Genomic DNA, 13,335 nt, shown 5'->3' on the forward strand with positions numbered 1-13,335 from the left:
ATTATATTAACAATTATATTTTAATAAACATATATATTTATATTTTAAAAACAGTATATATTTACTTGATTTATTGATCAATGATTAAAAGAAATGGAGAAAATATATTTTTGTTATTTTTACTAATAAAAAAAATGGAAGAGAAGGAATAAGTTGTTGAGAATGGATCCATCACATAACTAAACCACACAAGAAATGGAGAGGGAAAGGAATTTATTTGTCACGTTAATAGCGTGTGACTCCAAAGCCAAAGGCAAGTCAGAAGCACAACACAAAACGAGAGAAAGAGAGAGAAGAAAATACATGAAATTGAAAGATGAACGAAGATGGCGTAAGCTCTGCCAATCCCAATCTCTCTCTTCCGAAACCACCTTCTTCTCCTCCCACACCTGCAGCAAGGTCTCTCTCTAGGGTTTCTCGCTCTAACTTTTCCTTTCATTTGCATAATTATTGCATACCGTAGCTCCATTTCTCACTCTTCATTTTCTAGGGTTTTGTCCTTTCCTTTCAATTTTCGCTGATATTCCTTTCTTTGTCTTCCTCTAGTTCTGCGGGGGCCTCGTCGCCGGCGTTTCCGCCAAATGGTGATGTTCGTCGCCGCCACAAATCAAGTGCGGATTCGCGCGAGGTTGTGGGTTCGTTGCTGCAAGGCTCTTCGGTTCCCTCCTGCCGGCCATGGGAGCGCGGCGATTTGCTGCGCCGCCTTTCGACGTTTAAGCTCGCCGGGAAATTGCCCAAGGTTGGCTTCGATACGATTGACTTGTGATGGAAACGATTCGGTTGAGATAATTGGGAACCGGGAGGGGACAATTGAACTGATGTCTGTTGTTGTCATTTTGCAGGTTGCTGGGTCGTTGGCTTGTGCGAAGAGAGGTTGGGTGAATGTGGGTGTTGCTAAGATTGAGTGTGAGATATGTCGTGCTCAATTAGATTTTGCCGTGCCTTCAGCTTCATCTTTTGAAGGTGAATCTATAATTCTAATGGATTTTTTTTTTTGGTTTTGCTTTTTAATGATGGGGGATGGGATTGCTGATTCTGCTAGATTTCCAACTCAAAGGTCTGCTCAGAATGTGTATACCTTGATAATGTAGATTATTCGATGTGTTTTTCCTGGGTTTCCCCGGAGGTGAAGTGTTCTGGTAACTTTTGTAGGAAATGTGATGCAATTTATGTATGCTTATTTTGTGTCTTGAGTGGGGTGATTTCGGGAACTAGTCGCAGTGCATTATTTTTGGTTATGGGCTAAAGTGTGGCGTACCTCTTCTGAAAGTTAATTTGCCAGAGACACATAATAAAGGGTTCTCTTTTCAATACAATACCAGTGAGAAAGACCCTAAATCCTAAAGCCCAAAAATTTCATCTGGTGCTTTTGAACAAACGGTGAATGTGATTTGTTTTGTACCTCTCTCTTAATGAGTGAGAAAACAGGTGACTGGGTACGTGGTGAAGCTTGGACGATCCTAAGCTTTCAATTTGATTTTTTTGTGGGGTTGAATGAGGCTCCAAGCCCAAATTCTAAGACTTGTAGGGTTTACATGGTTATATGGAAGTTTGTTGGACATTGGAACTTCCACTAGATAAATTGTATTAGAGATTGTTATTTTACCATTTTTGTGTTAAGAGTATGATGCAGATGATATTTGCAATGTGTAGTCTGAACCTTTTGTGGTGTCAATTGTAGTTAATATTCAATATTCAGTACTCAATTTCAATAAAGAAATCTCGTACTTTATGTTTTAATCTTCTAGATAATTCAAAGACAAGCCCTTTTGTACCACTTAATTCAATGCTTCTTTCTGGGCCTTGCTTATTTTTTCTCATTTATTTGATGAAGCTGATGGCTCCAGTGAAGAGTTTTCTGAACAGCTTGATAGAGGCCACAAAGTCACCTGTCCTTGGAGAGGCAATAGCTGTCCTGAAAGCTTGGTGCAGTTTCCTCCTACTTCACCTTCAGCTCTAATTGGTGGTTTTAAGGATAGGTGTGATGGACTCTTGCAGTTTTATTCCCTCCCAATCGTATCTTCATCTGCAATTGAGCTTATGCGGGTTACACACAGCCCTCAAATTGATCATTTACTTGCTCAGTTGCAAATTCAGACAGCTGGAGAATTGGGCTGCAGAGCAGAAAATGCTTCTGGAACGGGCATAACTGGAGAACAGGCCTGTCATTCATATTCTTATGTAAGATATTTTTAAGATATGTTGTTTTCTCTTGATTATTTATTGGAGTATATTTTATGCCAATCTGTCCAATTTTGTTTATTTGTGCATTCATTTATTAATTTTCCACTTCAATAGGCTCAAAAGCTAATAAGTCTTTGTGGATGGGAGCCACGATGGCTTCCTAATGTGCTTGACTGTGAAGAACAATCGGCTGAATCTGCAAAAAATGGGTATAGCTCTGATCCAGCCAAAGGATCTGCAGCTGATCCTGCTCCAAGCAAGAGGGAGTTTTCAACTTCTTCAAGGAAAGATACTGGGGACAATGATGTACTGGGTTCAGAGTTTAATTGTGAGTCTAGGTCACCATTGTTAGATTGTAGTTTATGTGGGGTTACAGTTAGAGTATGGGATTTCTTGACAGCTCCACGACCAGTTCATTTGACACCCTGTGGGATTGATACACCTCAAACAAGCAAGAAAATAGCATCAACTCGAGGAATAAGTGCAGCTAGTGGTATCAATGAATGGGCTGCTACTGATGGGGTTGAAAAAGAGAGGACTGGAGACCGTGATGAGGCTACAACATCCGAAAAAAAACTTGTATCCATTAAAAGTTTAGACATAAGTCTTAGGATGGCTAGTGGGCCATCCTCTTCACCAATAAACTTGACATCAACCTCAGGTCATGTGCAAGATGCTGGGGAAGAGAAACATCTGATGATTGGGCGGCCTTCTGGAAGTGAGGTTGGAGACCAGACAGCTTCTTATGAATCACAAGGCCCCACTGCTCGCAAACGCAAGTTGGATGATGGTGGAACCACTGCTGACAGGCAACATCTAAATGTGCAACAGGCAGACAGTGTTGAAAAAACTGTGATTGACCGCGATAATAATGAAGTCATTGGTAGTCAACTGTATTCAGCTGGCCCTTCAAAGCGTGCCCGTCATACTAATCTATTGGAAACATTCCAGTTTCCATTAAGAAATTCTTCTGATGTTGCACCTAGCCATTCATTGGGTATTCAAATAGAACTGGATGCAAATATCCCTAACCAGTTAAACCCAGAAAGGGATCATGCCATTGGTGTTATGTCTACCAGAGATTCTGCTCAAGCATCTTCTATTATTGCAATGAATACAGTTTATCACAGTTCAGATGATGAATCAATGGAAAGTGTTGAAAATTTTCCTGTAGATGCTAATGATGTCAATTTCCCTTCTGTTGATTTGAACGAAGCATCAGAGCTAAATAGCAGCTATCAAGCACAGCAAAGTGCTTGTTTCCAGCCACTTTTAGATAGGGCAGGAGGGGAGGCAGGTGTTAGCAGTTCAAATGCTTGTGGGGAAGTTTTGAACATGGAGATACTGACTGCACATGCTAGAGATGGACCTAGTTTTGGTATTAGTGGGGGAAGTGTGGGCATGGGTGCAAGTCATGAGGCTGAAATCCATGGGACTGATGTCTCAGTTCATAGAGGTGATAGTTTAGGTGATGTTGAACCAATTGCTGAAGTGATTGAAAATCAGGGTCCACCTGGTGAATTTGAGCCTTATCATGGACATACTGGGGACTTTGTGCCTGAGGAAATGAGTCGGGAAGATCCTCAAGGGGATAGTCAAGCCATGGTGTCTCAATCTATAGCAAGGGCTGATAGTGGCTCAAAAATTATAGCTTCAACCAAGGTTGAATCTGTTGAAAGTGGTGAGAAGACCAGTTGTAGCATGCAGATGATAGACCCTGACAATGGTGCCCATCCGTCCCTTTCTTGTAATGCTGTTGTATGTTCTGCCTATGAAGTATCCAAGGAAGAAGTTACTCAGACTGGGAAGGCATCTCACATTGATGACGGTGCATATCATGAATCAGGCCATTTAAATACTGATGTTATGGGTATGTCTGATTACTTATCTATTTTATTTGGTTCTGTCTTTTTCCTCTTTAACATTAGATATACTTTTCCCTTCTGATGCTCAATGTTACTTGTAAAGTCCAATGCTATTGAAAATGGCCATGGCTGCTCATAGCAGCTACCATGGGTTGTGGAATGGCGGTTAGGAGCTGCGCAAGCCTCAGTTCCAGGCGAACTGACATGAGTCAAGCCTTTTAAAGCCCTACTGTTTTCTCTCTCTTCTGTTTCTATTTTTGAACTATTGTTTATTGGGTAACCCCAGTAGTTATTTTTTTTTTAAAATGGGTTGGGCCATACAACCTAGACCCAGACTCGAACAATTATTTCTGAAAATAAACCTCCAACCAGCCTCAAGCACCCCACTGACAGCCTCCTCTGACTCATGCACTGTACTTAACACAGCTGCAGTCACCTTGGGTTCCAGCACAGCGATGTCCTGCTGCTTGAGCCACCTCTGAGTACAAGTCCTCCCTTAATTTTTTACTTTTTATTTTCTCTTCATCCAGTGCCAGCCACCCACCCTCCCTAAATTCTTTTCTTTTTCTTTTCCACTCAATTATTATACTCTGAATATATGAAACATTTCATCACCTTTTTTCCGGCATCGCCAATGACAACTGACTGAGTAAGGCAATTCAAAAGCATCTAAAAGATAATTAGAAATTTAGGACATTTATCTTATGTTTTTTTTTTCAAGTCTGGACCTTGAATTTGGTGGTGTTTTGATTTATCAGAATTCTAGACAAGATATATTTATTAATTATACAGTTGATTTTCATTATTTTTGCATTACAATTATATTTCTGCATTATTTTAATTATCTATATGATATATGTTGTAGTTTTTTGTCTGCTAAGCTTCTTCCTAACTTGTTATGTCTTCCAATATTTTTTTCTTAAAGGATTTTTGGGTTGCCAATATCTTGTTATGGTAAAATCTGTTACCTTTGAATATTGAATAGTGTCATTGTAATACTAATATATTTATCACTTTCTCTTATGTATTAATTTGTACTCAATTGTGCAAAGTTATTTGGAAATTAAACTATCCTGAGGTTAATTACAAGCATAAATAATATCAGAATGCCTTATCTCAATTTGTCTGATTATTGTGCAGGGAGAAATAACTTTTAGATAGAGCTTGATGGGTGGGGCTGTGGTGAAATGGGAAAGGGGGTTGGGGGGATTTTACCTTCAAAAAGAAAGGGAATTCTTTGTTTGGGAACCAAATCTGTTGCCCTAGTTGTTTTTCCTCCAGCAAATGCTTAAGTGAAAACAAAGAGGAGTTATTACAAGAGATATTTATGTTTTGATAAATATTGTTAGTATTTTTGGATGTTTTCCCTCCAAAAGTTTTATTTTGATTGGAAGCCCTTGGAAATGGAAAGTGCATTAAGCCTACCCAATCTTAGTTAACGAACCTTTTGCAGGGAGGAATGTTCTCCCAAAATTTATTTTCTTTATTCAAAAGATTCGAATCCGAGATTTTACTTAAAAGGAACTAATCCTTTGATAGGTATTCCGACCTATACAAAACACTTTTACTAAACTGTAAACTGAATTTAAGGAATACACTCAGTTTCCTCTTAAGAGAGAAACCAAACGTCATACAGTATCTGGTTATTCGAGAGAACCAGACTCCACTCCTCCTATTCTTTTCATAATAAACAAAACAATGAAAAAACTGCTAAAAACAATTGCCTACACAGACTTTATAAAAGTCTGAGACAAAAAAACCTACCCACAGACAGTTATAACTGTCTGTCCCTTTTATTTCTCTTAATTTAATATAAACATTTCCCTTGAACCTATCAATACCTCCTCCATGAAGTGTCACCTTGTCCTCAAGGTGAAAAGTAGAAAACTCCTTACTGATGGCAGTAGCATCTTCCCAGATGTTTTCAATGGGTGTGAGGTGTTTTCAACTGTATGAATTACCTTTTTTTCCTTATTTTGTAAATTGTATCAAACCTATCAAACACCCCCTCCATGAAGATGCACCTTATCCTCAAGGTGAAAGTCTGGAAATTCTTTATGAATGCAGGCAGCAAATTCCCTTAACTCTTGAATTTCTTCTTCCAAAAGAAGCAGCATATGGAGTTGTTTATTTTTGCAAGTATGATTAGGCCCAAACTTCTCATCACACTTGAAGCATAAGCCCTTTTTTATTTTATCTTGCAATTCTTCTTGGGACAATTTTCTAAACGGTGTCCCTCCTTGTTGAGTCCCAGCAAGAGAACTAGTGATGGTGCTCACACAGCCACTGCTTGCTTCACTTCCTCTGTTGGAGTTGGTAACACCCACTGAATTTCTCCCTTCCTTCGAGTAACTGCGAGTAGGTGGCAACTGTCTGGAGGTATTACTTTGAAGCTGCACAGTGAGAGAGTCCCCCTTGGTGACTCTAACCTTTTCTTCCACCATTTGAGCCTTAATTATTAACTCAACAAGATTCTTAGGCTCATGCAGCTTAACCTCAGCCTTTATTTCTTCCTTCAAACATTCAAGAATATGCCAATCAAATAATCTTGCTGTATTCCTTTCAAGAATCCAACATATTGTTCCAACTGTTCTATATATCCTCCCACTTGTCTAGTTTGGCATAGCCCAATCAATATTTCAAACGGGTTTTGCAGCATTGTTGGCTGAAACCTTCGAACCACCTCATCTTTGAAGGCTTCCCATTTGGGATGCGGATTGCAGGTTTCCCACCATTGAAACCAATTCAAAGCATTTCCTTCCAAAGCAACCATCATAGCCAGTATTCTCTCCTCCTCAGAGACTTCTTTCAAATGGAAATACCTGTTGGCTGCAAAACCAACGACAAGTGCACCGGTCGCAGCGTAGCAAGTGATAAATATCGTTCTCTCCCAAGGGACTTGTGCAACACATGATAATTCTTCCTTTCATAACTCAATTAGACATCAAAGTGCACAAAACAACACAAGAAACTCTTTTTGGTATTTTATCGAACAGTTGGTGTGCAAGGAATTTAACATAGTGTATTTACAATTTGTCAAGACTAGAATTCATCCATTTCATTCTCATGCATTCACAAACATCTCAATTCCATCCAATAGGTATTCAATTTCAATTCTAGGTTCAAATCATATTTCTCAATACATCAAGAACCAAAAATCATGCATGGGTGATCAATCCAAAGCAAGTATTAAACATAGAAATTGAACACGAAAGTAAAATAGAAGAGCATATATCATTAGCATCACAAAATACATAAGAATTCCATGTTTTACAACTAATCTCAACAAATAGGAAAAATCCTCCATGGTGGAGAACTTAGGTTTCTACAAAATTGAAGAGATAGGGAAGAAATTGGAACCAAAGAGAAGATGCACAACCTTTCCCAAGGTTCTTAGCAGCTGCTCCATGCTCCATTTGCGCCTCTCCTTCGCAATTCCATCTCCAATTCGTGACCCATCTTCTTCCTCAACCCAAAAGTGGCAAAATCACCATTGATGAAGCTTGAAGACCTAAGGAGGAGTGGGAGAGCTTCCCAACACCCCAATCAGCCTCCAAGGGCCTCTCTCAATCTCTCTAGGTGAAGAATGAAGTGTAGGAGGAGAAGAATGCCCAAAATATCGCGAGAACCATGCTTAAATAACCCATTTTGACAAGTCAGTGTCGTCACCGCTTAGCTGCAGCCCCGCGATAGCATTCCAGAGAGCTGGCTCAGCTGCACCTCAGCTACAGCATTCCAGAGACAGATAGCTCAGCTACAGGCAGTTTTGACAGCATTCTAAAATTCAAGTTCTTGTGCAATTCCAAAGGTGTCCAACATGAGTATTTACTTCAAATTGATCTTTTATTGTCCAAAAACATGTTCCCTTTAGTTATTGCTTGTTTTCCTCCATTAGAATTGTTTCCTATTCATTTATTTCACACACTTAAATAAAGAAATTAGAGGTAAAAACAAGCATAAACTAACTAAAACACAAGAAAACACACTAAACTTGAGAATAAAACAAGGTAAAAATTATGAAGGAGTTGATTTATTCACCAAAATATATACACAAAAGCACGTAAAATCAACCGTTATCAATACCACTTCAGCCTATTGGTTCAGCCATAAGCTTCGTCTCCTGTAAACACAGAAATGTCCAACTTCCTCCATTTGGCAGAAATCCCAAAAGAACCTCCTCTTGCATGAATCCAGCTGCTCTCATTTCCTCCCATAGCAACAGAATCTTGGGCCTTTGTATGCTTATCAGAGGATGCGAACCGTTCAACCACCCCTTTCAGTCCTTCAATCATCTCTTTTAACCCCTGGAACCGTCAGTTATTCTCGTGTTCGTGTTCTTGGACAATCTTCTCCAGCCCATCCCATCTTGCCTCCATTCTTGTATTGACCATAACCTTTAGTGGGCCCCCAATTTACCAGGAAAGAGGCTCTGGATACCAATGATAGGTATTCAGACCCATACGAAACACTTTTACTAAACTGTAAACTGAATTCAAGCAATACACTGAGTTTCCTCTTAAAAGAGAAACCAAACATCATACAATATCTGGTTATTCTGGTTGTTCGTGAGAACCAGACTCTCCACTCCTCCTATTCTTTTCAGAATGTACAAAAACAATGAAAAAACTGCTAAAAACAACTGCCTCCTACACAGACATTATAAAAGGCTGAGACAACAAAACCTACCCAAAGACAGTTATAACTGTCTGTCCCTTTTATTTCCCTTGAACCTATCATCCTTGCTACTTGAACAACCAAAAGGTGTGGAGAACAATAAGATTTGAGCCCCCCTGACTGTTGAAAGGAAGTCTAAGATACTACAGTTGTAATAGTATTTTAAATATTATTAGTTTGGCTTATGTATTCTACCCCCAATTTAGATGTTGGAATCTCTTAACCTCACTCCCTCCTGTTAGAGCAGACCTCCTTTCCCTTCCTACTTCCTTCCCCATCCCTTTCATAAAAAATCCTCACACCCAAATTTTATACTTACTATGTCTGTAAAAACTGTTAGTGAGCATAGTAGACATGTAGACATTGACTGGGTTACATATTCACAGCCATGAGTACTTCCATTATTGATTTTCTTCTCTTACAATATATACACAAGTTTCTTATTCAGGTAATATTTTCAACTTATCAATGTCTGGTCTCATGGTGTCACTCAACCAGTAACTATCAATTCTCTTATTGATTAGTTTTTATATGACTTTACCTAGTTTTATACAAACAATTTCTAATCATTTTCTGAATTAAATTACTGCTGATGAATTGTACCAATTTTTCTATTCCTTTTTACCGAGTTCTTTCATAAGAATGTTTCTTATTTTACTGATTACTGAATTTTTTTCTGATCCTTACATCATTGGCTGCCCCATCCTGACAGTTCTTCGTTTTTCATTAACTAAATGATCAGGGATTCCTTACAGAGACATCAGTAATGGAGGTGTTGAATTTGATCCAATCAAATTACATAATGATCACTGTCCTTGGGTGAATGGGGATGTTGCTGCTGCTGGTTGCGATAATCCCTGCTCCAGTTCTGGTGTGGGTAGTGTGGCTCTTTGTGGCTGGCAGCTGACTTTAGATGCCCTGGACTCTTTCCAGTCTCTTGGACATCTTCCTCTCCAAACTCTTGAATCAGAATCGGCAGCATCTATGTGCAAGGTTTGTTCTGGTTGTTTCAATCTTATTGTAATTGATTTCATGGAGAACATTTTTTTTAGATGTTCATATTTTGACTAGATTGTTTCCCATTTTCAAAAATAAAACAGTCCTTGGATTTATGTTAAAGAAAGACTCTGCAAGTTATAAATTTTATTCTATTCTAAGTATGAAATTTTAGCTATTCGTAGACAAGAGATGCGTCCTATGTTGGGATCAAGAGAAAGAAAATTTTGCAAGTTGAAATTCTGTTATATGGTGAAGTGAAAGTGATATGAAATAAGAGAAGATAAAGAAACAAATTTCAAAAGTTCTGCCAAGAATTATTTGCCTCAGCAGTGAGTTGAGCTTCCTGAGAAGTCTAGAATTTTCAGATCTCATGTCATAAGGTAGATAGCCAAGACAAGTTCTTGGCCTAAGCATCTGAGGTGGAATTTAATGCTTGATCAAATTCTCATTCTGTATGCATGTTTTTTTTAATAAAAGTGAGGTGCTTAAGCATCACAATGTTGGCACCACAAACAATATCAATCATCTGCAGTACCTCAGAATACCATAAATAGGAGGAAAAGTACAAGAAAAAGAGTGGGGATAACGCACCTGACCCACAACTAACCGCTAACCCTATAAAAGGATAAATCAAACCTATCCCTGTAAAACTCTAGACAAGTGAAGCTAGAAACATTATCCCACTAAGTACAATCCTGATATCTAATGCCAAACGCAGCAAGTTTGTCGATACATTGATGATTGCCCTAATAAAATGTGAAAAATGAACAAAAATAATATTACTATTTACAGAACAATCCAGCCATCTATTACGAAGATCTCAAGGAATAATGGAAATATTGAACCAAGCTTGAATAGCTAGATTATAAAAGGATAAATCAAACCTATCCCTGTAAAACTCTGGACAGGTGAAGCTAGAAACATTATCCCACTAAGTTCGATCCTGAGATCTAATGCCAAACTCAGCAAGTTTGTCGATACATTGATGATTACCCTAATAAAATGTGAAAAATGAATAAAAATAATATTACTATTGACAAAACAATACATCCATCTATTACGAAGATCTCAAGGAATAATAGAAATATTGAACCAAGCTTGAATAGCTAGATTAGAATCACACTCAATCCATAGTATAGCCTATGGGGACAACGACTTCCATGTCAGGAATCACTCCCATCTCATCTGAATATAAAGGCATTATTAACACCAAGATATGAAAAACACCCTCAATTAAAGCATGATGATCTCTAAATATTCCTCCACAACCAGATACACCAGGAGAGTCTTTAGCTTCCCAATCAGTGGTACTTTTGAACCAATGACGGAGAGGAGGCCAAAAAATAGGAATATATATAATGTAGTCTTCCCAGGATGCATATCTGTTGTAATTAGGGGAAATATCTATAGAATCTTCCTAATTAGAGAAAATAATCTATATGATCTTCTAGATTATTTTTTAGTACATTGTTTCCTTATTTTCCTTCATTAGAAGATTAGATTGCTACAAATAGAGGTAAGGAGAATGTATTGATATGAATGAAAATAATAAAATCATTCTCTTTTTCAACTATATCTACTACAAAACTTTCAAGAATAGTGACCACTTCTGGCACGTTGGATCACATACAACCAGTACAACAGTTACCAGCCCGATTGACCTCAATAAATTATGCTTTTAATTGGGTCGTGGGATGGTACGTGGGTTATCAAAGCAGATCTTGTTTCTGGTTATCGATATGTTTATGACACCAAAGAAGTCACTCGAGCACTCCAGGATCCTTGCAAGAAACAAAGAAAGGAAGTGATGGAATCACAAAAAAATGGCACTGGAAAGCGCTGCTAAGCCAGGCCCAGGGATGTTTAGAAAATGTGTATGAAAAGAGCAGCTGGTGAACAGTTTCCACAGCACCACCCCAAAAGATGACACAAGAAACAATGAGCATACCCAGCTATCATCTGTAGGCAACCTATTATGATAAATATGCCAAACAAGAAAAGGGAAAGGAGGAGGAATAAATTTGCTCCAAACCGGTGCTATACATTCCATCAAGAGTTTTTGAGGCTGGGACCATCAGCTGAACCATTCCATCTAAGATAGTCCTCAGTATCAAACTGATGTAAGATTAAAGCAGAGACTGCGACAGTGAGAGGGGCTAATGAGGCATGGGGATCGTATTGGAATCGGGATCTAAATGAAACTTGGGCTTTAGTTACTTGGACTATTTAATTATTTACATGAAAAAAAAGTGGAATATATAAATTCTTCAATAGTGACCTCCCAGGGCTTTCTTAAATCTTTTAGGACTAGGACTACATAGTTATGGTTCATTTACATCTAATTAATTAAAAAAAATTCACAAATATTGGGAACATTTTATAGAATAAGAAAAAAAACTCCCAATAAAGGGTATTGTGTAAGTGATTAGGAATCCCACCATAGCATCAGGAATAGACCAGGATCTGTTAGATATAAAGTGCCACCTTAGCTTCCAACTTATTTTGCGAGTGATTAAGAATCCCAAGCCAATCGAATATAGGAATAGTTGATTATTTATCCAGGCAAAAGTTAACGTCGTTTTCATTGTTACTTTTTCTAATTCAACCTGATTAAAATGTCATTTACACCCGACCTTTGTCTGTGTTTTAATATATGTAGTTATTTATTATTTTTAATGCGGCATCTGACTTGAGATTGCTGTTTCTTCTTTTATCTACTAATAGATTTGAATTTCATCATACTTTATTTTCGAAAGCCACTAGATAAGAGATATGATGCAAAAGGGTTTGCAATTGAAATATTCAGCTTATTGATTAAGATGCCATTTTATATATGTTTGGATATCGAAGTTTCATTTTCAGTGCAAGCACTAAAGAGCTCACCAAAAGTCAATGCCGTTGGCGTGGTGCCACCTTTGAGGGCCTCTTCTACTGTATTTATTTGTTGGCTTTGAGTGTGTTTTTTTTAAATGGCCAAGACACGATCGAAGTTTCGTCTGATAAAGAGCTCTCAATTTTATCATAAAGATAATCAATTTTTATTTGTAGTAAGGCTTGCAATTTAATGGTGCAGCATGCTAGATTGTAGTGTCTTGTTGGATGTGGAAGATTCATCTTCTTGACGTATGCTTTTTGCAGGGTGATCGGTTCACTTCCAGCCAGAAATTGTTAGCACGCAACTCCTATGTTAGAAACCACGGGAAAAACTGAGACCTGGAGGAAGTTGTCAAACGTTATGTTGAGTTGTTTTTTCGGAGAATGAGTATTGTTCCTACATCCAAATTCAAGTTATGTTTTTTCTACATCCAAATTCAAGTTATGTTTTCAATCAATCGGATGCTTGTCCATTCTGGTTTCCTAAAGTCAGTTTTGATGCTATAATATATTGGATTTTGGATTGGTGTTGTCTGTCAATTTAAAATAAAAGTGTCATTGCATCAGAAACATCTTTGAACTAGAGAAAATCGATATTGTTTAATTAGAGAATGTCAGCTATTGATGAGGTAACCATTCCTTATTGTGGGAATGGTTTGAATATCTTATCGAGCTGGTTAATACCCTTGTTTTATGGTTAACAAAATCATTTGCGCTCATTATATAGATCCAACCAGCT

General features: G+C 38.0%; 1 protein-coding gene across 1 annotated transcript; it reads left to right on the forward strand.

Moving 5' to 3' along the window:
- The first annotated feature begins 228 nt into the window (after positions 1 to 228).
- Positions 229 to 13,121, forward strand: LOC124825090 (uncharacterized). Its single transcript, XM_047297628.2, has 7 exons — positions 229 to 399; positions 547 to 739; positions 843 to 963; positions 1,835 to 2,181; positions 2,299 to 4,054; positions 9,466 to 9,716; positions 12,861 to 13,121. The coding sequence occupies exons 1-7, from the start codon at positions 317 to 319 to the stop codon at positions 12,930 to 12,932; spliced, it is 2,823 nt and encodes a 940-aa protein (XP_047153584.1). The 5' UTR covers positions 229 to 316; the 3' UTR covers positions 12,933 to 13,121.
- The last annotated feature ends 214 nt before the right edge of the window (positions 13,122 to 13,335 follow it).

Source organism: Vigna umbellata, chromosome 3 (assembly GCF_029865625.1).
Source record: "Vigna umbellata cultivar VRB3 chromosome 3, Vumbellata_1.0, whole genome shotgun sequence".
NCBI classification, from domain to species: domain Eukaryota; kingdom Viridiplantae; phylum Streptophyta; class Magnoliopsida; order Fabales; family Fabaceae; genus Vigna; species Vigna umbellata.

Excerpts from the sequence above, each read along its gene's own strand:
- LOC124825090 (XM_047297628.2), top strand. The coding sequence starts at position 317 with ATGAACGAAGATGGCGTAAGCTCTGCCAATCCCAATCTCTCTCTTCCG. Across the intron at positions 964-1,834 it reads TTCAGCTTCATCTTTTGAAG|CTGATGGCTCCAGTGAAGAG; the intron begins GTGAATCTATAA and ends TATTTGATGAAG. Across the intron at positions 9,717-12,860 it reads CGGCAGCATCTATGTGCAAG|GGTGATCGGTTCACTTCCAG; the intron begins GTTTGTTCTGGT and ends TGCTTTTTGCAG.